Raw genomic sequence first — 26,538 nt, forward strand, 5'->3', positions numbered from 1 at the left:
AAAAAGTAGCAATAACTATAAAAAAACGGTAGTGCCAACATAGGCTACCCACGCCCACTGCCTAGCAACTGCCTAGTTTGTCATCGCTTGATTTTTGAACGCATTCTACTTGGCCTGATGACATTCAACGCGTTGGCAACTCCAAAATTTTTGATATCTTTCTCGCTCGCTCACTTGCTGCAGCACAGGGTACGTGTGTGTAGCGGAGATTATTTTTTGTTTTCTTCGAAATACTTAATTAATTTGGTATATATTTTCGCACAGGAAGGAGAAAACCCGATCCTGGCGTCTACAGGATAAACTTTCAGGTTGATTGGCTACAGTACTTAGGTAAGTCTTGACTTATTATATCGTGACGAGTTCCACGTCAAATGTGTTGGGAGAAAGAAGGTGACACGTATTATCACGAATTCGGGATGCTGATATTTATTATTTCATATAAGTAGCATCTTAGAGCCGTAATGTATGTATGTTTAGCTGTATAACCTACTTGACTTCTCATCTTCTTAATTACGTTGATTCTAAGTAAAATGCTATAAGCATGTCAAAACAAGAACGTGTGCCATGTCTTGTATACTTTTATCAGATAACTAAATTTTGCGTGCGGATTCAATTAACTGTCTCTCAATCAATGCAATAGCTATTATCCTGTAGATATCCTGCATGTGAAGACCACATTTTACATTACTTTAAATTTCTGGTCTAATAATTTAAACTTATGTTATTATATTAGAATTATACTCATGCTTTCTTGTAAATAAATGGAGCTTTATTGTTAGACTTTACACTCCTCCTCAACTCTATTTGATTGTCATATTTACATTTGTTTTAGTTATGTAGGTATGTGTTTGAAGTTTTTAAAAACAAAATAACATTATACATTTATTAATGTTACTTCTTATCTCTGCTCTATAATTAAACATACTTAGTAAATTGAAGCATTAAGCTCTAAACACCTATTACCTAATTAGGGAAATATTGATTGTCTGATTATTTGTGTGGAAATCACAATTGCACATGGTAATCTTGACCCTTATTTCTTTGTAATTTTAAAACTAATTCTTAAGATAATATAATTACTTTCATTAGATAATATTATGAGTGTGATCATGGGAGCAGATTGATAATGTCATATATCTTTTATTCAATTTAGGCCATGAAAACAACATCCAGTTCAAAGATCTGCTTGTACACAAATTAAGTTGTAAAATAAATAAAATTTGCTTGCACTTCTTAGGATTTGATTGTAATAATTTACTGATAACAACATGTGTGTTATCAATTTCTCTTGTAAAGTCAAGGGGTAACATAATGAAGTTACTTTGTACCTGTACCAATCGTGTAGGTGCTAGGTGCATGTCATGTCAGGGGATGTTTTATATCCCAACTTCACATATGGTGTTAGAAAATGTTAGCTACTTCATAAAATTACTTAAAAGTTTGATTAAATGTAATTTTGATGAAGAACTGAATTCAAATTTCAAAGTAATACATTTAGGACACACATATGGTTTAAATTGCGATTATTAACTACATATTCAAGTTTTTGTTTTCACATAATTGTATTTTTAATTTAAACAGTTGTTCAAATATCAGTTGATGTAAAGCTTTAATGTGCATGTATTGTAATGTGGCTCACTATGGTGGCCACTGTGCAAACTGATAATTAAGGATATGAGGCCATCTCTTTTACACTTGTTAAAACTAAGTGTAAATGAGAAAGCAGTGTGACCTTGGTTGTGTCTGAATTACAGCAAATTGTATTATCTTTTTATTGTAGTACTGTAACGACTTGGCGCGGACAAGGACTGCTGGAGGAGACGAAAAAATGATGCATCAGCAATCCATGATGGTTGGGGATATGTTGCCGGTTCACCCGGAGATTCCGCACGGCGAGGAGATGAACAACGTCGGCTACGAGAACAGTGGGGCGAACGCCTACGACGACTTGTTCCCGGCGCTGCCGCACTCGGCGCCGCCGGTGCAGCGCCACATCCAGCAGGCTACTAGCAAGCTACGTGTTGGCTCCTCGCTTCACACCCAGGTGATCCCATAATAAAAAATATTAAATATCCTTCATGCATGTTAAGTTACAAGTTTATGGCATTACAACCTAAGTTGTGTGCACTCATCCGTGTGTCATAGGTACATCATGAGCACTAAATATCCAGAATACACACCTTTCCTATCTAATATACATACTCATTTCTTAAAACAAAGAATTTTAATGTTTCCCTTCATCACTGCATTGGGATAACCAGACCAATCCAATAAATTAATTCTAATATAATTTTCATTCCTAATAACATTAATCTAGTCTAAGTGGATGTCAAAGGGGAAAGCCATTGTAGGCCTAAAAAAGTATTTATACTTGTATGAAATCTTATAGTTTATCTATTTGAGTTATGTTTAATCTTAATATCATCATATTTTATTCTAAATAGTGTATGGTATACCAGTATAGTAGCCCAGAATTCAATTTGTTTTTTCGGCAACAATCACATACAAACTTCTGCCTTATGACATTGGAGTATGGTGCAATATTTTAATGGTAACATGAGGATATGATGTTTTATTTCAAACCAGAAGAGAAAAGTGAAATACTTCGGGTACAGTCAGCTGCAAAAATATGTATCGAGAGAATCGTCTCATAAATATGGTACTACGCTCTTATTACACTGGAATAAGATGCTATGGGACATATGTTTGAGTAAGATGTGTACACCCATATTTTTACACTTGACTGTACCACTCCGCCACGTGCCGCGCGCAACACTGACACGCCGCTCACACGCTTACGTAATCACTATGATATTTTAATTTCATTTGCTCAATTTACGACAAGTGAAAACAACTTTTTTGTGTTCCCAATAAAGTTGTTAATCAATCGCGTCCTCGCCATCGGTATTTTTACCGTATCGCCTTTCTGTGTGTATAAATTGATTCAAGTGTATGTAGCCTCAATTGTTATCTTTGTAGCACAGTATAGGGCCATGATAGTAATCTAGCTATGAATACTTAGAAATTCACGTTTAAATTTAGGACGCAACGAAAGCTCAAGTTAGCAATACCCTTGTAGCCTTGTAGTGTGTGTCTCACTAAATATTATGCGCGTCACCTGCACATGTAGTTGTGTTTTTGAAGATGGACTATTCTATATAAATGTATTATGTTTGTAGGTTTTCCATGTGCCATATGAAGAGCGGAAACTGGATAACGCCAACACTTTTGGCGAGGGTGAATCGTTGCGTACATGTCAAGCCATCACCAAGGACACCGGAGCCCACATCGAGATATCTACTAGCAAGGATGGCAGCCTCACTTTCCTCCTAACTGGAAAACATAGTGCCGTTCTGGACGCACGTCGCAAGATCTTGACCCATTTCCAGCAACAGGTATTTAATGAATCCCATGTATACTAAATAATATGAACTATGTTTAGTGTATACTAGTAAAAACAAAAACTGCCAATATCAATGAAAAACACTTTAGTTAGCTCCACATTAAGTATGGCGTTATTTACGCGTTATACGCCTAAGCATATTTTGCTTAGTCAAACAACTACGAATGAAGGTAAACGTTTTTGCCTTGCTTACTTGGATTAAGTGTGCTGTTTCTTGATCTTGAATAATGTATCTTGTAAGATACAATTTTTTTATCCTTTCTTTAGAATTTCTTGGCCTACTCTCTTGGTTATTAGTGTAAATAAAGCTTGAAATACACTATTTTTTAATTTAAGAAAACGGAGACCTAACCTTTGTAATGCCACCCAACAAATATTTCTATAACTATACAGTCATGTACTGACTCGTATAATTTATTGTTTTGTCTACTTTGCACTTTTCCAGGCTAGCAAGCAAATCTCGATTCCCAAGGAACACCACCGCTGGATCCTCGGCAAGCAGGGTCAGAAACTGAAAGAGCTTGAGAAGGTGACCGCTACCAAGATCAGCGTGCCCGCCATCGGCGACAACAGCGAGATCGTCACCATCACCGGCACCAAGGAGGGAATCGAAAAAGCCGAACATGAGATCAGAGTATGCTCAGAGGAACAGGTAAGGAATCAGTTTGTTTTTCGACTCGAAATTTCCTTATGTCTGTCCGTGGTCTGTTGTTGTCTGGAAGAGATCGCTTTTTAGCGATAAGACCGCCTGTTGTTACCAGGTTCTATTTTCCTTTAAAATGTATTTGTAGTTTTACATGTATGTAAAATGTATAATTGCTGGTGCAATAAAGAATATTTACTTACTTATTATATTGTGGAGCTAAGGTTAACCATCTAGTTGAGCATTACCAGGTTGCTCTTCACACTACTTCATACTATTTTACATGAGTATCATGCTTCATGTTTATATATTTTCACAAATTATATTTAACTCACTACTTATATAGTTTTCTAAGTTTTCCCAACTCTTTAGCCGACCTTTGCATCTCAAAGCCTAGTGATTTTTTTTTTCTACTCATGGACTGTAATGCTTGAATTAAGATTTCGTATAGCAAACTATAATTGCGTACTTTTCATTTATGGGCTTCCAACTCAAGTCTAACATTCTTTTCGATACACTGTGTCAATTATAATAGTTATTTGTTTTACAAGGGGGCTTGATACCCGAGCAAGCGAAAGATTCCAAAATTGAACCACGAGCGTAACGAGTGGTTCGAGAAATGGAATCATGAGCCTTGCGAGGGTTCAAGGCACGAGGGTTAAACAAACTTTGCCTCCGAGTGAAACACAAAAAAATTCACCACACCAATGCGAGGAAAATACTAACTATGAAATACCAAAAAAATCAAACCAAATCAAATCCAAATGAACGTAATATAAAATGTATCATTTAAAATCATAATTTAAAAGTAAATTCCACCAGCTAACATAAGGAGACAACTCAAAATTTGCATCTGATTACTTTGCCCCACATGTGGATAAAATGCAACTTTCTCATTCGTTTATGAAGATCAAGAGGGCTTTTACCAGTTGGTGTGATGAAAAAAAAATTACCAATCACGTGCCGCCGCGCTCCCATAGAAAAGACTAAATGGGTGCAGGGCGCGGGGTCGCGCGGAGTTTATGTCTTTTGTACTACATTTTTGTCTATTGAGATATTTATAACAGTCTTATTTTAGATGACTCGTAGAAAAAGTATTGTATACAATAGTGATATATTATAAAGCTTTTCAATCTCGTACCTCACTTAGGCAACTTAGCAAGCTTCGTAGTCTAAACACGGTACTCGACTTTATATCACGATTGTATAGTAGTTACTTGTACAACAATAGAGGAAAGTTAAGTTTTTCTTGCGAGTGTTGATTTTGAGTCCCGAGTAAGCGAAAAATTCTATAATTGAATTCTAAGTCAGAATCTTGAGCTAAGTGAGGGGCTCAAAAACACGAGATGTAAAATAACTTTACTCTCGTGTGACACACAAGTTTTCACCTCATCACTACTGAGGTCCTCATCAACATATTAAAGGTTTAAAAAATTTAACATCAAGTAAAGTTTTTATTCCCGTATTAGATAGATAGATAGATAGATAAAATCTTTATTCAACCACAACTTACATGCTTTGTGACACAACAAATAACAAGAGAGAAAGAAAATTGACAAGAGACAAAGAAAAAGTAACATACAGTTTGACACTAATATCAATAATTACGTCAACAATCAAATGTATTACGTGTCTTATTTTTAGATTAATAGAGATATTAGTAGAGGGTCATGTGTTGTGGTAAAGAATAGGCGCTGACTCAGCATAAATGCTGCGGAGACCACAGCGCTGATCTTCCGTCAGAACCTTAAAACCTACACTAATAAACGACCAGTGCAGCACTAGTCAATGTACTTATATGTTTAAATAATATACTTATGCATGTTACATATATTTGTACTGTGTGTATGTAGGTACTGTAAATATTTGCAAGAAAAATATGTCACGTAGTTATTATACTTATGAATTTACACGATGTGAACGCAAGTGGATAGGTAACGGCAGGTAATGGTATGGTCAGGTGGGGTTAAGTTTTAGGCACTTAGTTTTTGAGTTTCTAATAGGTATTGGCGTAATTTAATTTTAAATTGAGGCTTACTTTTTAATATTCTGATTGGCGGGGGTATGTTGTTCCAACATTTGGTGGCCCGATACCTAAAACTTCCCCTAAAGGCAGCAGCGCGGTATTTTTGAGGCTGCAGCATAAGAATACGCGGGGCTCTAACCGAGTGACAGCTTCTGTTTGTTGACCAAACCAGTTTTTTGTACAGATAGCTTGGAGTCTGAGTGTTTATTACATCAAACAGTAAGCATGCCAACATTAGATCCTGACGTGGTAGCATTTTGAGCCAGTTCATTCCAGCCAGTATTCATGGTCTTCACTAAATTAAAAAGCTACTTTGTCTCACTCCCTGGAGTGAGGAAAGTCGCACTTTTCACACTCCCTGGAGTGACGAAAGTAGGCTTGTTCGAGCTGCTGAGGTGAAAAATACTATTAGCAATGTTTTTTTGACAGTCGCGCAAGGCGTTCGAGAGGATCACCGTCCCGAAGATCTACCACCCGTTCATCCAGGGCCCGTACGGCGAGCGCGCCGCCGCGCTGGCGGCCGACACGGGCGCGCGCATCCACATCCCGCCCGCCTCCACGCCCAGCGAGGAGATCGTCGTGGCCGGCGAGAAGAACGGCGTGCTCGCTGCCAAGGCGCAGATTGAGCAGATCGCTGAGGACATGGTGAGTACACAAACCTAATAAGTGCCTTTATAATAATATGCATCATATATTTTATGAATGTATGTTGTATCAGATGTGTAAGCTCTAAACCCCTTATTCATTAACACTTTATAAACCCCAATGAGTTAATTTATGTATTATCGATTTCTTACAAATAGATAAATCAAAATGACAGATTAAGGGCCAGTTGCACCAACCACAGTTGACAGATTGATCAACGTCACGCAGCAGGGAACTATGAAAATGCCTATACAATAAACTTAGCGAATGCTTTAACAGTGACAGACGGTTTGGTGTAACCGACCTTAACACAAGCATTTAACTAATGGGACTTGTTGCGGCCGTTGCTTGAACCGTGTCATTCACGAAGACGCGTGCTTTGACTCGTATTGTCATAGTATGAAAGGTTAGATTTGACTAATCTGCGCGTCACCGTGGATGACACGAACTATTGAGAGTAACTTTTGTGGTCAACTGCGATTCGCCATTTACTTCAACTATCAAACTTAAGGGATCGATTTTTTTTCTTGGACTTTACATTTCTATTTAAATCAATAATTCTTTGGTATGTGGACTTACCTTATAATCATTTGGCTCTAGCTTTATCACCCAATGACTGAAAGAAGACGCTTAATAGTAATGTCTGAAGCATTTTGAATTTAGAAAAGTGTAGTAATGTTATAAATCATTCGCCAACAGGCCAAGAAATGCTCGACCGTCCGCGTGGAAGTGCCGAAGTCGCAGCACAAGTACGTGATCGGCGCCCGCGGGACCACCATCCAGGAGATCCTCAAGGAGACCGGCGTGTCCGTGGAGATGCCGCCGCCGGACTCGCCCACCGGCACCATCACCCTGCACGGCCCGCACAACAAGATCGGCCTTGGTGAGTCTTCATGCCCGCGAGGGGCGTCCCACGACCGCGGACTAGAAGCAACGCTGGTCAAGTGCGTTCAGTCCGCCGCCCAGAGCATTAGAGTACAATTCACTGAAAGGCCTTTTTTTTTAATACTACGTCGGTGGCAAACAAGCATACGGCCCGCCTGATGGTAAGCAGTTTCCGTAGCCTATGTACGCCTGCAACTCTAGAGGAGTTACATGTTACCGACCCTACCTTTTGGACGTAGTTTAAGGACGTACCCGGGGTGACATACAGAGTGGGCAAATAAGAAGTATACACATTGATTTTAAATTTTAACTATATTAAGATTAAGTTCAAATATTATTAAGTATTGATTTAAAAATACATGCGGAATATAATGTCTGATATGTGTCCACCACTAACAGCAGCAAATATGAGCCCTTATCATTGCAATTTTCAGCATATTTTCGGCGTTATCTTAGTAAATTTGTGGTGGATGGTCGGTTTTAACTGTTTAAATTTCATCAGCTTGTTAGCATATACTTATTTCTGTGGCACAAATTAAAATTACGTAAATTTTAAATAGTCCCACAGAAATAAGTCAGGAGCTGCAAAATTTGGGGAATTTGGGTGCCACTGTCACTGTTTCTCGAAATTAATCGAGCAAACACCGTGTTTTAAACAACACAAACATTTGAAAAAAAAAATGCTTGCTGCTAGAGGTAGATTCGGCAGAAATGATCATCCGTATACAATTGCCAACCCTAAATAATATATTTAATAAATTTTGCACTTAATATAATTAAAATTTAAAATCAAAGTGTATCACTCTTATTTGCCCACCTTGTATATATGTGGTACAATTTTGGATGGAATATCGTATGATATGCCAAAATTAAAACGGAAAATAAGAACGCACTAGTCTGACAACTCGAAGTTTGCATCTTCATTATAGAATAGCCTTATCTCACTTAGCAATTGACGTGAAACATTTTGCGTGGTCGGATTCTATTTAATGCGATCCTCGCGTACGACTCTGTTCGATTGTTCTCTCTTGTTAGCTCGAAAACAATCGTACGACATCTGTGATATTCAATAACGCAAGGCTTTCCTGTTGATGACAACTGATTTTATAAAATTTCATTGAGCCTCTAACGTCCTGTCCTATACATACAAAGCGTTTTGATATAAACACATAGATTTCACTAGGTACTACTCGGAGATTTATGCCTATGTCCAAACTGTCCAAAGCGGACTAGAAGTCCATATTTACTTATTTGAGATATTCAATTGGTATGCTCAACAAATCGATTCGATATCGATTGATAAGCAGGTGTGTGCTGCCTTAACTAATTTAATTATATGCCACATAACATATTCTCTAACTTTGCGTTGCCGCAATCCACTTGTTAACAAGTTTCATAATTTCATCATGACAAAGCCCAAATAGAATCTATCTCAATAAAAAAGGTTATTAAATGATATTCTCTTTCACAGCTTTATCGAAGGTGTGTGAAAAAGCTAACTCAGTGAAAACGGCAACAGTTGACGCTCCCACATGGATACACAAATACATTATCGGAAAGAACGGCTCGAATATTAAAAAGATTACTCAGGACTTCTCTAAGGTACGTTCACCCTTTAGTACGTCAACGTAGTTCATACGGGATTATTAAATAAAGAAAACTGCTGATAACGAAGGGAAAAGCTGTTTTCCAATCAAAGTTACGGTGAGTCTAACTGAAAAATATCCAAATAACGCCTTCATGATCTTCCACGTCCTATGTCTACAAGTCTACACTACAGTATGGCTTTCAATTAAGAGCAAGAATTGCGCTGCGTAAGAACATAAAAGCATGTGTTCATTACAATTATATCAAGATATATGTGGCTTTCCATCAGAGAAGGGTCCTTAGGCACATGGAGCATAAGGACCCTTTAGGCGTGCAACGCCACATATTGACGAGTGGTCTGGCCTAGTGGGTAGTAACTTTGCCTATGAAGCCAATGGTTCGAACCCCGGTAAGGTACCCATACATTTGTGTGATGAGGACAGATATTTGTTCCTGAGTCATGGAAGTTTTCTATGTATTTATATATTATATATATCGTTGGCTGAGTACCCACAACACAAGCCTTCTTGGGCTTACCATGGGGCTTAGTCAATTTGTGTAAATATGTCCTATACCATTTATTTATATTGGGAGCGCTATATTCAAACCCAACGTTCCGTATTTGGGCCGATTATAATTTTTTTGGCGAATTATAAAAAAAAAAATGGTGATTAACGTTCTCGGAAAATGAAGCTTAGAATACTTGGTCCTTAATCTGTAGAATGTAATGTTTATTTTGTAGGTGCATGTTGACATCACGCATTCCGAGGACAAGGTCAAGATCGACGGGCCCCCGGAGGAAGTGGAGCGCGCGCAGGTGGAACTCAACAACTTTGTGAAGAATTTGATCGCCACGCTTACATACGTGGAACTCTCGGTCGATCCCAAATTCTTCAAACACATTATTGGCAAAAGTGGAGCTAACAGTAAGTTAACAAACATTATGGGTGTATTCTTTTGTGCATAATATTCGACCATTTTTTTACTTTTTATAGTATACTATTGTTCCTTAAGAAACATCATCATCATCATGTTGTTAGTTAGTAAGGTACATCATGTTTTTTTTTCAGTTAACAGACTGAAGGATGAGACTGGTGTAGTTATTAATATTATTGAAGCAGAAGGAAACAATGTGATTCGTATCGAAGGCAGCCATCAAGGGGTAGCTGACGCAGAAAGGAAGTTAAGAGAAATGGTTATGAAACTAGAAAACGAAAGGTCAAAAGAAGTCTATGTTGACCATAGGTATATTAAGTCTCTTATTGGCGTAAGAGGGGACAGGATTAAAGAGATACGCGAGAAATTCGAGCGCGTACTGATTACTTTACCCGACCAGGGACAAAAGAGAAGTCCAATCAAACTGAGAGGTCCTCAGGAAGACATCGAGAAATGCGAGAAGCACCTTAACAAGATGATCAAAGAAATAGCAGAATCGTCATACGTCCAAGAAGTGCCAATCTTTAAGCAGTTCCATAAGTTTATCATCGGGAAGGGAGGTGCTAACCTGAGGAAGATCAGGGACGAGACGCAGACACAGATTGATTTGCCGGCCGAAGGGGATGACAGTGACGTCATCACGGTGCGAGGCAAGCGAGAGAACGTAGAGGAAGCGGTGAAGAAGATCCAACAGATCCACAACGAGAAGGCGAATGTAGTTACCGAGGAAGTGACGATCCCGCCCAAGTACTACAACTCGCTGATCGGCGCCGGCGGCAAGCTCATCCACTCCATCATGGAGGAGTGCGGCGGCGTGCTCATCAAGTTCCCCGCGGCCGATAGCGACAGCGACAAAGTCGTTATTAAGGTAAACGTTATCTCACTCTACCTCGATATATATTTGTTTTGTTGTAGCGTTCAAACCTTGCGACATTCACTAGGCGATAGAGCGTAGCAAGTAATGATAGTAAGGAGTTACGTATAGCCATGTACTTGTACATTCCGTAATGATTGATTTGTTAGATTTTAGTGATTTGTATGTTTTTGACATGTATGTTACCGTATTAAACGATTTGAAATTATTTTAAATTCGGGATCTTTCGCTGCTATATCACACCATTAAACTACCTTAAATCCTTAGGATGTTAAGAAGGTTCTATGCATATAGATTTTATTTTAATATAACTTATACTATTGTGATCGTTCGATTGTAGATGCACGTTTTCTATAAAAACAAATTGTTAATGGTCTCTATTTTAAATTTATTTAAAAAAAAGAAACACGTATGAAAATGTAACATATTTTTGTTCCCAGGGTCCTGGTGAGGACGTAGAGAAAGCCAAAGCGCAGCTCCTCGCCCACGCGTCCGAACGCGAACTAACGTCGCACACGGCCACCGTTCGTGCTCGCGCCGAGCACCACAAGTTCCTCATTGGAAAGAGCGGCGCGAACATTCGCAAGATCCGCGAACACACCGGCGCGCGCATCATCTTCCCTACTGATAAGGATGAGGACAAGGAAGCCATCTTTATCATTGGTGAGTTGTTCTCGCCATTTTCTACATTTTACACGTCATGGTGACGACAGTGACAGATAGCAGTCAGTCAATTTCCGACGGCGAGCAGGGTGGACGTGCCGCGTGATGTTTTGTGTCAGCGAACAGTTGTAAATACATTATATCGTATGATTTGCTGAGGTAAATACAGTACTTTACACATTAAATTTGATGCAGGGTTAGCTTGGCCAACAATATTGACGAAGTCGAGCGTCTCCTTTCTGAACCATTTAATTTTCTATCATAATATAATATAACGTTACAAACAAAGTACATTTTTAGGCGGAGTTTTACAATAAACTCATTCTTGATAATGTTAAGGTACCGAAAATATTAAAACTGTCGCAAATATTCGTGCTTACTGTAAAATCTTAAGCATATATCGCCGTCTTAAGTATGTTTGAGAGTTCGTTTGCCTAATCTATTTGGTGTTCTACTAAGCAGTTCGAATTGGCAGTAGATTGGCGACAATCGGACTGTCATTGTATTGAAGATATAAAAAAACCGGCCAAGTGCGAGTCGGACTTGCACAGGAAGGGTTCCGTACCATTATCTGTAAAAACGGTCACCCATCCAAGTACTGACCCCGCCCGACGTTGCTTAACTTCGGTGATTCGATGAGAACCTCGAGATTGGAAAGAAATATTTATTTTATTCTGTTTTTGGTATTTGTTGTTATAGCGGCAACAGAAATACATCTGTAGAAATTTCAACTGGCTAACTATCACGGTTCATGAGATACAGCCTGTTGACAGACAGACGGACAGCGGAGCCTCAGTAATAGGGTCCCGTTTGACCCTTTGGGTACGGAACCCTAAAAAGACCACTTCATTCGTTCAATTTGTGATTACCATGTTTTGCATAACACGTCGTAGTTTAGGTACTTTGTTTATGGTGGGAGGTAAGGTAATTCAATAAGAAAATAAATGGGCACGAGCGTGACGTATGATGACGTGTGACAGGTCGCGAAGAACAAGTGGAAGCCGCCCGCAAGCAGCTGGAAGCGGCCGTGGCCGAGATCAGCAACGTGTCGGAGAGCGAGATGGCCGTGGCGCCGCGCCACCACCGGCACTTCGTGGCGCGGCGCGGCGAGGTGCTGCGCCGCATCGCCGACGACTGCGGCGGCGTGCAGATCTCCTTCCCGCGCCAGGGCGTCAGCAGCGACCGCGTCGTGCTCAAGGGGCCCAAGGACTGCATCGACGCCGCCAAGCAGAGGATCCACGAGATCATCGACGATCTGGAAGCTAAGGTCGGTTGCTATGTGAGACTCCGTTTGTGTTAGCTGTCATGAAACGGGCTAATTAATTACTCAATAAAAATATGTTCCATAAAATAGTACCATACCTTCGGGCGAAGCAGATAACTTGTAGGCGGTATTTTTACCCTTGACTGTACTTCTCTTTAACTTTTACGAGAATTATAAGACCCCGAGGCTCGTTTCAGGAGAGCTGGAGCAAGGCATGGAGCCTCTTTTTAACACCTTTTTAGGAGCTCTGACATTTTACATTATGTTGCGATTTAGTTTAATATTTTATAGAATATTTGCCGCACACATTACTTTCTTGTGCTACCTTTCATGACAAAATTTTGCCTTGAATCCAATCTAAGTTACGTTAGGCAAACGGACGTGTCCACTTAACATACCCTAGCTACATCAATACAGTGTGCAACTTACCAAACTATTGTCACCCACAGGTCACGATCGAATGCGTGATCCCGCAAAAGCACCACCGCACCGTGATGGGCGCGCGCGGCTCCAAGGTGAAGGACATCACGGCGGAGTTCGACGTGCAGATCAAGTTCCCCGAGCGCGACACGGCCGAGGCCGCCGACATCCCCGTGCGCAACGGCGACGACGAGCACGCCGCCAACGACGTCATCCGCATCACCGGCCGCCCCGAGAACTGCGACGCCGCCAAGAAGGCGCTGCTCGAACAGGTAACGTCACAACATTTATATACGAGGCAAACGAGATGAATCACCAGGTTGTAAGTGATTACCGTCGGTCCAGTGCGTTGACGTCCTTAAAGATAGGAGTCCGCTCTTTTCTTGAAGGTTTGAAAGTCATCTCGGTCCTGAAACACCTCATGCCTAGAGCTTGCAATATCGGACGGTTTCCAATTTCGGAACAGATTTTCTATATTGGGTCCCATTTCCGGAATTCCGCGCCGAGACTCTCGGTCTCCGATCCATTCGGAGAAGCGCGAGACGAGACGAGGAAGACCGAGACACTCGGCCTATCTCGAAGTGTCTCGACTAGTGTGTACAGCCCGCATCAGACAACTTTTCATTTCACAATTTAGCTGTGCGAGGCAGGAAGTTCCTGGAGCAACACACGTTTGAGGGCTGCCAACCATGATTCATTTACCTTACTTACTGGTGGATATGATATAATATAATATATGATGGAATTTTCGCTCACGACGAACGCGGTGTGTGTGTATGGAGTGATTTTCTTGCGGAAATCGCGTTACTTTTTTTAAAATCTTTATTTGCAATAGATATAGTACTTACAGCAGATCTTAGGCTAATGTATACAGTTCCATATATGTAGACTTAAATAAGTCATGCAAATGTTACATTACCATTACCCTATGTTAAATACACACATTATTAAAATATTCAGTGGTACTATAAAAACATTTTTTAACCTGCCAAGTAAATAATATATGCCTTAATTTTTTGAGCGGGTGTTCTCTTAATTGTTCTGGTAAATGATTGAATATTTTTACACACATGCATGGCGTAAAGCTCATCACAGACAGAGCGATAATTTATATTAATATATACCGTAACATACCGACAGATATAGTAGTTATAGTATAGCTAAGCACCACACACCCCAACGATACCAACATATACATCGTTATCTGTCTATATATACACCTGAAGACGAAATATACAATTTGTATTTTAATTACTAATGTAAAGCCACACCACCTAAAAAAATGACAAGCCCAAACTCGAAGGGGGCAGAATCACTTAGCGTTATTCTGACACGGCCTTTAGTATTCTGACTTAGCAATACATTGAACAAAATGTTCAAAAGTATGTTGAAGAAATAAGTCGGGGGAAATTCATTAGTTGCCTAATAAGCATTTGTCGAAATAATTAACAATACCGGACTAATTATATCGAACGCATTAAGCTCATTAATAATCATGAACAGTTTACGTAAATGAAGTTTAGTTGAATCGAAATCAACAATCAATATTGTTCCATTTATAAAATAAATACAAACACGATTATGCTATAACATTGATAAGGAAATTGGTACGCACACTTATCAATTTAATCTCGGTGCTTTAATATTTTCGTTGTTCGTCAAATAAAAAAATGTGTCGACGGCAAATTAAGCCCTTGTTTTTGAAAACAAATATAAAATTGCATAACACTTTGCGTGTAATATATATGTATGTGACGTATGTGTCAAATATATTGGGCAATAAACACGCTGATAAGCAAAATAATCATGATATCATTTCTGTTCCCGAAAGTTAAGGGTACTGGCACTGGCACCTTATTTCTGGTTATGATTTATATTGACCAAAATCACACCGTTTTATTTCTGCCTATATCAAAATTGTTAGCATTTGTTTCGCCAATGTTCTTAACTTTCAGAAGCAGGGAACAGAAAATATGCGTATTTTTACCCCAGATAACTACATAGCTGCAGTAGGGCGTAGCGCACGTAGAGCCAGAAACCTTTTCGCATATCCAAATGTTCGCACCTATCACGGTTCAAATGCACCCACGTACCGAGCAATAGAATTACTAAATAACTTCATAGCTACAGTCCAAAACGCAGACATATTCTCAGACAACTGGCCGTCCCTACAACGTAGTATCAGGATTTTTTTAAACTATACCTATGTTACTTAATATCATTTTTTTTTTTAAACTCTATGTAATTTAGTAATACATTATATGTATGTTTAATTCTAGAGATAGTTCCAAAAATGTATAATGTGTGTAATACAAGTTTACAAATTTTATGTTCTGACTACATATGTATTAACAGTATAAGTGGCTGGCTTGGCTGTAGCTGTAAACTTATACTTTGTGTTTGCCTGAATAAAGAATAAAGAATAAAAGAAAGAAAAGAGAAATTTGTGACCCCCTTCTTGTACAGTCGCCATCGGATATATCGGAGCGGCTCACAAGTATCTGCTGAACACAGCACCTCTACTCAAGGCGTTAGAGTGCGTGTTCTGATATTTTTGACCACCACGGCCGCTCCGATATATCTGATGGCGACTGTGCAGTCGGAATCAAATAGAAATCATATTTGTATTTGTAGTCATTTATTTATTTCCAAACAAACAAATAAAAATTACATAGAGTCAATACAAAACATAGATAGTGACGGCCAAAGCGGCCAAACATATTAGAACACGTTCTTATGTCTTGTATCTTGTTTATAGAAATAACAACAAATGTGTGTCACGATCTATTCGATGCTGACTTTACTGTTTGTATGAGACCGTTGCTTAGGATGGTATTCCACGCGTCCAATTTCTTGATCCAATATGTATTTGCATCTTACATTTTGCTAAATGCGAATGCACATTGGACAAAGAAATTGGACAAGTGGAATACTTAGTTAATAACCACGATACAAATAAAAAGGAGTGACTTCGGTAGTACATTTACGAGAGTTTGATTGCCAGGTCCCCATCACGATCGACGTGGAAGTCCCGAACGACCTGCACAGACTACTGGCGGGACAGAAGCGGCGAGAGCTCATGCAGACCTACGACGTCCACCTGCTGCTGCCGCCTAACGATGAACCCTCTGATATCGTCAAGGTACGTTACAACACCCTTTAGGCTTTAATTCAGATTTACTACCTAAACCTAAACTTTAGTATATAGTATTAGTATGTAATAATATATAATTAATTTAGATATAGGTTTTAATTACTCTTTTAGATATGGGTTAACTGGAAGAGATCCCTCTTAGGGATAAGTTCGCCTTTGTACTACACAATTATATTCCATCTGATGTAATATTTATTTTTCTCGTACAATAAAGTGACTTACTTACTTACTTAACTTTACAAAACACATACAGGTCATTGTCGCCTGCAATATATTTAGGTTATACTGAGCAACTTTTACTATGAGACCAACCCCGAAAGGCGAAAAAAAATTGTCTGTTTCATATACATATTTTGGCTGGTCTGATGTTCATATTTTGTATGGGACAGTAATTATTTGTCGCGATTTCAGTATTGGTCCCATAGTTGACTAAAAAACACCCTGCATAACAGGCAGTGTACATACTCGTACCAACCATGACGGTTGTATTTAACATCGCCAGTAACCAAATTGCTATAGCCGAAAATGATAATAAAAAGTTGAAACATGCACTCTTATGGCGCGAGAATAAAGAGGTGTTCAGATATTTGTGGGCTCCTTGGCTACTCCGATATATCTGATGACGGCTATAGCTAGTTGTTTATTTTTCATTGCATCACACACAGTAAAACAAAAGTTAAAGAAAGGCCAGGGGCCAAGGTCCACCAAAGCAAGTTTAAAAACGGACAAATTCATAATAAGTTAAGTAAAAGGTAGACGTTCGAATACTCGTCACTGGCACAGTAGATGTCATCTCTAAACTTTCGTCATTAGCATTAGAGGTGACAGTGTCAATTGTTGGACATTAGCGTGTAGAGCACAGGAACCTTACATGACACACTAGCATGATAATCAGGCCCCTCTTTCCCACTGAGCACTCTGGGCACGTGCCCGGGGCCCCCAACCTCGCGGGAGTCCCGAAAGATCTTAAACGCCGTTTTTTTTTACAGTCCAACGGGGTTTTTAATAGGGCCTCCTATTACTGAGTGCCCAAGGCCCCCGTGTGTATAAAGACTGCCTTGATGATAATAATGATAATGTTTGTACAATTTAAGTCCTTTATGGGCTTTATGTTATTTAATAGTTTATTTTTTTATGTCAAACAGGTAACTGGAACGCCTACAAATGTTGAAAAAGCGAAAGAAGCACTTGCCGAGAAAATCGTCGAAATGGAAAAAGAAAAGGAAGACAGAGCCTTGAGGTGCGTAAAGATAAAAGACATTTATTCGTGACAGTCACAAACATGTACGAACATGTACAGGCAACAAAGAGACCTTTCTTGTTTTTTAGGGTTCCGTACCCAAAGGGTCAAACGGGACCCTATTACTGAGACTCCGCTGTCCGCCCGTCCGTCCGTCCGTCTGTCACCAGGCTGTATCTCATGAACCGTGATAGTTAGCCAGTTGAAATTTCTACAAATTATGTATTTCTGTTGCCGCTATAACAACAAATACTAAAAACAGAATAAAATAAATATTTCTTTCCAATCTCGAGGTTCTCATCCAATCGCCGAAGTTAAGCAACGTCGGGCGGGGTCAGTACTTGGATGGGTGACCGTTTTTATAGATAATGGTACGGAACCCTTCCTGTGCGAGTCCGACTCGCACTTAGCCAGTTTATTATGACAATCGACTTTATGAATTTACATGATTCATTTCTGGGGCCCATTTCTCGAACCATAATTAATTTTAGCCTAATGGCTAAAATTATTATTGTGTTGTCATGGAAATCATACGATTTATAAAGCGCTGGTGGCCTAGCGGTAAGAGCATGCGACTTGCAATCCGGAGGTCGCGGATTCAAACCCCGGCTCGTACCAATGAGTTTTTCGGAATTTATGTACGAAATATCATTTGATATTTACCAGTCGCTTTTCGGTGAAGAAAAACATCGTGAGGAAACCGGACTAATCCCAACAAGGCCTAGTTTACCCTCTGGGTTGGAAGGTCAGATGGCAGTCGCTTTCGTAAAAACTAGTGCCTACAAGCGCACCCCAGGCTCCCATGAGCCGTGGCAAAATGCCGCGACAACGCGAGGAAGAAGACAGGAAATCATACGAATTGACAGTTTGTGAACTAATAAATTAATATTAGTCTAATGCCGTTAGAGAAATGGGCCCCTGGACTTGTTTTATATTCGATTTTATTTATTCGAATAATCCATATCCAAAACTAGTAAATGCTTTAAACAATTTAGCTGTGTGAGGCATCGTTAAAATGCTTACACCATCTCCAGTGCCGCAGGCTCAGTGACGTCAGAAATAAAACTACATGGCAGATAATGTTCTCCACTTGCACGACTTAAAAACAAATGAAGTGGAGCATTAAAAAAAATATACTTGAAAAACTATTTATTATTTTATTTAAACATGATTGCACAATACATGAAAGTACAAATGACGGCCTTAATGCCAGAGGACATTCTCTACCAGTCCACCATAGGCTAAATTGAATGATGATACAGGCTGAAACAGATTAAAATTAAAAAGAATTTAATACGAAACCATATACTTACTACGATATACTATATGATTTGACCGTACGATCAATCCTTACTGAGCCCTATTAAGTCTGTATTCAAAATTTTCTCACTTTATTTGTGTGTTACGAACGGCTTCTCATAACGTTCAATTGCGCGCCGTGACAAACATTTATTTGAAGTGGACGTCAAATTGCGCGAGTATCGTCATTGCCCTCATACATATGAATTAGGGCCGTGTAATGAAATCTGCATAATTTTTAAATTCCTTCTTGACTTCTGTTTTGAAACCATCTTTTTCTTTGTGTTTTGAAGAACACGATATACAAATAAACTGTAAAACATTGGTACCTATATGCTATTGGTTGTTGTTACAAATGTACCGCGTATGCAAGATACAAATATATGTGGTGCTTCTTCTCGCATGGGTACTTTAAACTATTACTACTACGACAATGGATGCTGTCTAAGGCTGCTGAACTCCCTTCTGTCATGGGCACCAGATTGTGATATGTTTGCAAGTCGATGGACGGCTGTGTATCAGATGTGTCTGCGGTATTGCGAGGTGATGGACGAAAGATGATTGTGATCTGTTTTTCCTAGTATGTAATCCTATCATATAATCTGAATTGTACAGTGCTTTGGTCTCGACTGTAATGCTGTATATATATATTAAAATATTAAATAAATAAATAAATAAATAAATGGAGGTACTTGCAAGTACACTGACCTAACCAATCCTGTACGATGCGTCCTCTTTGACGGCCTCAACCCAAGTGAACGAGCCTGTCTCAGTTACTTCGTGTCCCCACCACTCGCTGAAACTACCGTGCTGCCAGTAGTATAATGTTATTTTTCAACACTTGCTCAAAACGACGTTTTTATTTTACCGATTTTTGGCTCATAATCCTAGATATTAAACACGCGTGCTTTTTCAGTATTTTATAACACTCGTGCTTTTTCATTATATTATCCGACTCAGTTAAAAACGTAACTGATTGCTAATAATATGCATGGAAACGAAGCTTTCTTAATTTGGTCGAGTAATACATTTTTTTTACCAACTATTGGGTTTCAAATGTTAGTTCAAAGAGGTTTTATCACACTAAACATAATTTATAGATTAAATTATCTCGTAAATTACATTAATGAATAAACATAACATTTACCGATTTGATCTCCATCCGTCGAATAGAAATACGAAAATATTAGCTTTTTATTACATTTTTTTTATTGGCTGTTTGTCGATTTCGTTCGCGCCTTTGCCTTGCGCGCGCATTGGAATCGTGTAAAAAAAAAACGCGCCAGCCAGTTTCCGTATTTGTCATAAAATTGGAATAGTTTTGCATGTTTTTAGTTTATACAGTGTGTCCCTAGCCATTGGACAAAGCCGAAATGTACATATGCATTAGGGTATTTAGAACCATTCTACAAAGTATCATAGCAGCCTGTATATGTTAGTACCTCCTAAGGTAATATCCTCAAAGAATATTATGGAACCTTCTGCAACCTTTTGGATTATCTTTTTAGGGTTCCGTAGCCAAATGGCAAAAAACGGAACCCTTATAGATTCGTCATATCCGTCTGTCTGTCCGGATTATGTCACAGCCACTTTTTTCCGAAACTATAAGAGCTACTGTTCAAACTTGGTAAGTAGATGTATTCTATGAGCCGCAATCAGATTTGTACACAAAAATATAAAAAAAAACAATAAATTTTGGGGGTTCCCCATACTTAGAACTGAAACTCAAAAAATCTTTTGTCATCAAACCCATACGTGTGGGGTATCTATGGATAGGTCTTTAAAAATGATATTGAGGTTTCTAATATCATTTTTTTCTAAACTGAACAGTTTGCGCGAGAGACACTTCCAAAGAGGTAAAATGTGTCTGACTCGCACTTGGCCGCTTTTTTATTTATGACACTAATAAGCTTCTGACTTTTGAAAAATGTCATCATTATCAAGTATTCGAAAATTTTATTTTTTTAACTTTTGTTCTAATTAAAAAAATATAAAGGTGGCGACTGACTTGTAACATTTGCTTGTAATGTATCGTTCACGGCGATCGTTACAAGTCAGTCGCCACCTTTGTAACACTCAAAGGGATTCGCGTAAAAACCGACAGCCGAGTGGAGCACGCGGTGCTCGCGTCGAGCGGCTCAGCTCGCTGCACTGACTGTTGTAATGCTCGGGTTGTATCACGTTACATTACACCGAAATGTTACAAGTCAGTCGCCACCTTTAGCGTCAGAGCATTCCTGAGAAGTAACCCTTCGTGGGATTTCAGGGTTTGTCCAATGGCTAAGGTCACCCTGTATATTGACGAAAATGTCATTTTCAAGCATTGAAAATGAAGAACACATAAAATTGACGCTGCCAGTAATACTAATAGAGGCAAGAGCCGAGAACGATAGCCTTTTACCATCAAAATCAGGTGAATAATTGGCGGCATATGAAACTTTTATTCAATGGAAAATCAGCAAAAACGCCCAGTCTCACTTGGAAAACGTGTTGGTAGCTCACTTCAATGAACTGGCAAATAAGTGCCTACTTTGGTGCAATTATTCGATGTTAAAACTGTAAGCCACCATTTTGAAAATTGTACTTTTACTGTTTTATCAAAAAAAAACTTATGTATTAAGTTTTGTTTTTTCCTAGCAAGTGTGTTGAAAAACGTCGTATGAAACGCGTGTGCATTGGTCATTACCCACATCGGCTTTCTTATTGCGCGCTCGCTTACAGCTCGCGTGCACAATATCGTCTCGTTGTATCGTGACCAACTTAGCACACTTGTATCATAATGTACTATTCCCAACTACCCCTGTATTAATCGGGGTAACGTATTAATGCTGTGGAATTGTTATTTAACTGCTATCTTAAATGTAAACATAAATAAATCATGATATTTAGGTGTATTTGGGTTATTCTGATAAGTGTTTTGAGTGAGTTGAAACCATTAGTATTCGAAAATATTCATGTTTCTGTAATAACTGATCAAAAATATCATTGTATTTAAGAACACATAATAATAGGACGATAGCAACAAACAAATAAAATTACAAACCTTTATCAATAACGCCACAAGAATCTAACCTAATCGCTCCCATCACAGGTCATACGAGCTGAAGTTCAAGGTCGATCCCGAATACCACCCTCTGGTGATCGGCAAGAGCGGCGTGGTGATCACCAAGATCCGCACCGACTACGGCGTGCAGATCAACCTGCCCAAGCGCGGCGAGCCCGACGATGACGTCATCACCATCCAGGGCTACGAGGACAAGGCGCACCAGGCCAAGGACGCCATCATGGCCATCGTCCATCAGCTGGTAACATACTTACTTTATTTATCCTTCAATACACTTTCAAATAACAAGAAAAATATAAAAACAGTAATATATGATAGAATATTTATGTCGCGATCTTCTTCAGGAAAAACAAAACTTATACAGGAATACTTTGAGTTCATATATAAATAAGTAAGTATTACGCGAAAAGGGCAAGCGCATCTACAACATTTGACGGATCATTTACCGTCGCAATCCAAAAGTTATAGATTTTTATAAATATTAGTTACAGTAAAATTTCAAACAAAATTCAAATCAATGAACCGCTGATTCCATTTTATAAAAGTAACAGATGAGAGATTTCTGAAATAAACAATAACTAAAAATTAATAAATAATATTTCCCGCTTTCTTATTTGTCCCGCCCCACGTGACAAGTCAAGGGACAGCCCATCAAATGAGTATAGAAACTATAGGAAGCAACAAAATCAGTAACTAGTTCTATTATCATCAGGACAACCAATACCGCGAGGAAGTCGACATCGACCCCCGAGTCCACAGACGGCTGATCGGGCAGCGCGGCAAGAACATCCGCAAGATCATGGACGAGTACAAGGTGGACATCCGCTTCCCGCGCCAGGGCGACGACAGCATCGTCGTCATCACCGGCGACGAGGACAACGTGCTCGACGCCAAGGACCACCTGCTCAACGTGGCCGAGGAATACGTAAGATAGAATATTTTCTACTAAGCGTAACCTTTAAACCGTTTGCTAATGAAAGCACATGTTTTAAATAGACGACTAATCGTCCGCCGCGCGTCAAGATATTTAAGGCCAGTCCAGACGGGATGATCAAATCGGCCGATTTGATCAGAAAAGATATTGACGTCAATCTCCAATTTAATTACCAATTTTAAATTTATGGTTATATTTGGGCGCTCCAAATTAAAATTTCAAGTAGGCAAATTACAATGCGCATATGAACGTCAAATAAAGCTACTCCGGCCTTAATCCTACACCTCTGACCCGGAAAGATTTAAATCCCTCCTAAATTGTAGGAGGGTATCCCAATATGGAACCGACTATGTTTGTATGTAGAAGCGATCGTCCACTATCATCTTAATACCTCGCCATTCGGAGCTCGTCAGTAGTAATTTTACAGGACCAGGACAATATGTGATGGTATAATTGTGTTCCCTCAGTTGCAAGACGTCGCCGACCGGTACACGCGGCCCTCGGCGCCGTCGCTCGACTTCGGCGAGGCGCTGGGCAGCGAGCCGGCGGCGGGCGGGGCGGGCGGCGCGAGCGGGGCGGGCGGCGCGGACGGGCCGCCGGCGGCCGGCTTCGTGGTGAAGGGCGGGCCGTGGGAGCAGCGCGCGCCCGACACGGCGTCCACGCGCGACTTCCCCACCATGCGCGGCGCGCCCAGCGCCTCCGTGGCCGCGCCCGCCGCCGCGCCCGCCGTCGCGCCCGCCTGGGGCCCGCGCCGCTAGGTGCCTCGCGCCCGACACCCACCCTCCCCCTCCCCCTCCCCCTCCCCCTCCCCGACCACTTATATGAGTTACTTTCCTTTACACTGGTGACTCGTGCGGTGACCACCGTCGCGGTTGTGGCCTCCTCGAAATTGTTGCGCGCGCGTGTTCCGCCATCGCGCCTGTGCCGTAGGGAGCGGGAATTTTTTGTTCTAAAAAGATTTACACGAAAAAGGAGCGTAACTTATATAATCGTATGTTATATATTTACATAAAATTATGTATTTTTGTTCATAGTATAGAACGATTATTATTATTAATTATCGATTATTATGGAAAGAAATCAGGTTTTTGATTCCCCGACGTGTGCGGGCCGCGACGCGATCGGTCGGCCTATTTCGACTGCGCGGCCGCTCCGGGACATGATGACTTACTTATTAGATAGATTAGCTGTCATTATTTAGGCGACAATCTATTTTTACGCGTCCAGTGAGATTGCTGCATTTTGCGATAATTCATTTTCGTTCCGAACTATAGCAACGAAATTGGCTGATCGATTAGTTATTATTTTAACGTATTTGTATACGCATGATGTTATTTTTAATGAACTATATACCATGTAATGTTAATATGGAAGATGCCATTTGACTAAGTTGTTAATATCTCTATTCTGATATACGAAATATACCCGTTTTATTTTAAGAATCCTCTGAACCGCCTTGAGCTATGCTATCTTAACAATATACTAACACGGCTAATTTTCATAACACGTTGGATAATTTTAAGTATTAAAACCTATTCCTATTTAATCTAAACTTATCAATAGTCTACTCTACATAAACAATATTTCTTAAGTTTCTTTCTCGCGTCGTTCTGGAGGATCCTTACCATACATTTCGTGTTTCGTCCTAGTTGAGTGCATAATTTAAATGTTTCTGTGTACTTATTGTTTAAAATTATAATAGAATGTCTATTTTTTTCATAATAATTTTCATATCTTATTTTTTCTATACTATGTTTTATAAGTGTTGCCTATAACAATCAGTAATATAAAACTCGAGAATGAATATTTTTACAAAGTAATTTGTACATAGCAAATTGTGTTTGAATATATTAAATCTTTTACAAGAATTGAAGTAGTGTTTTTTTTTTTTCAAAAATATAGCTGATACTGACAACATCGTCGAATAGATGACCGCTTCACACACGTTACTTGCTTCAGCAACTGAGTACAGGGACCAAAGAATACAATACACAGGGACATAACCAAGTACGGAATGACAGGTGTGAACGGGACGTCGCTATACTCATTCACAGAAATAGGATAGAACGACTGTTAAACTTCAAGTGTGACCAAAAATGAAATGCAAGTGTGTGCATAAATTGTCTATGTGCGAGCAAAAATAGTGATGTCATATTACAACATATTAATAATCTATCGATGTTTAACTGCTTTGCTTTTAACTGCTACTTTTTCAAATGTGTTTGTTTTTATAAAAAAATGTTATAGGTATGAGTATTATTAATCTCTTTATTCGTTTAATATCTTAGGTTAGGATTTTTTATAATATGGATATAAAAGTAAAATATAAAAACACTTACAAAACAATACAAAAGATATAAACACATTATAAAAAACCTAACCTAGGGTGCCGCCAGCAGCGGGGCAGGGCCCAAGCTGCCGGTGGTCAGGGCCGCAGAGAGAGGAACCGACGTACTATACGCGCCGTGTCCAAAATTACTGCCTTCTGCATCTGACCCTTGATCCAGCCACCTAGCGAGAGTCTCTCTAGGTGTTGGTCGAGACTCTTCGCTATGAGACCGTTCGCTGACACGACTATCGGAACAATGATCGTCGAGTCAACATCCCACATGGCAGTATTATTAATATTATTAGACCCTATTAGCGCCTATAGTACCTTTAATTTTCTTTAACAGCAGACGCATAGTAAATAACAATACTATAACAATAATAGTGATAACCGAGGGTACAGACGATACAGTTAGCATCAAAAAGGTCAAATATATACACATGTGTATATATATATTGTTACTTAGTTTACAGTACATATGGAGCTACTTTACCGCACTAGTGCGATAATTAGCACATTACGTAACTATGTCAAAAATTTAAAGGGCCATATGTATTGTAAAACGTACGATACATTTGCGAATAGGTAATTCGCAACTCGTGTCGACTTAAAATCGTATCGCACCTTATTGCGTTTTTTTTTTATTTTTCGCACCTGGTTTGGTGTTCTGGGACGTTTAGTAACTAAAATACTCGCTACTTGACTAAATTACTAACGTAGTTAGTCCGAACAAGCATTAAGGAACGTGGCGCTGTTGGTAAAGCAGGTTTCTGTTGTATGCGGGTGTGAGTGGTGTAACATGTGCAATATCGTTAACACAAACACATGCTAAGTGTTAACAGTAGGTGCAGAGTTGATTTACCAAAGAAATTTGAATTTCGCGCCTTTTCCTACTGACAAGTCGGGTTGGGTGTGTATGCGTTGTGTACAAGTATACGCTGTCTTGTGATTCCTAGTATTGGTGGCAAAGCCGTGGAAAAGTGGTTAAAATGTAAAAAGTACTGTGTTGGAAAGTGAAGTTTAAATTTATCGCTAAACATGTGCACCTTCAAAATAGTACATTACGATACAAGTGCGAAAAATAGGAAATTCGAAACTAGTGGCGATAAATTAAAACACGACCGAAGGGAGTGTTTTAAATCGACACGAGTTGCGAATTACCTATTCGCACA

General features: G+C 39.5%; 1 protein-coding gene across 1 annotated transcript; it reads left to right on the forward strand.

Moving 5' to 3' along the window:
• The first annotated feature begins 108 nt into the window (after nucleotides 1-108).
• On the forward strand, nucleotides 109-24,910 carry LOC133521401 (vigilin). Its single transcript, XM_061856343.1, has 18 exons — nucleotides 109-189; nucleotides 265-330; nucleotides 1,781-2,044; nucleotides 3,180-3,395; nucleotides 3,849-4,055; nucleotides 6,502-6,717; nucleotides 7,417-7,600; nucleotides 9,074-9,204; nucleotides 9,932-10,115; nucleotides 10,260-10,993; nucleotides 11,440-11,662; nucleotides 12,643-12,929; nucleotides 13,376-13,618; nucleotides 16,351-16,488; nucleotides 17,646-17,740; nucleotides 22,131-22,344; nucleotides 22,816-23,028; nucleotides 23,505-24,910. The coding sequence occupies exons 3-18, from the start codon at nucleotides 1,829-1,831 to the stop codon at nucleotides 23,793-23,795; spliced, it is 3,792 nt and encodes a 1,263-aa protein (XP_061712327.1). The 5' UTR covers nucleotides 109-189; nucleotides 265-330; nucleotides 1,781-1,828; the 3' UTR covers nucleotides 23,796-24,910.
• Nucleotides 24,911-26,538: the final 1,628 nt, after the last annotated feature.

This window comes from Cydia pomonella, chromosome 9 (genome assembly GCF_033807575.1).
Source record: "Cydia pomonella isolate Wapato2018A chromosome 9, ilCydPomo1, whole genome shotgun sequence".
NCBI classification, from domain to species: domain Eukaryota; kingdom Metazoa; phylum Arthropoda; class Insecta; order Lepidoptera; family Tortricidae; genus Cydia; species Cydia pomonella.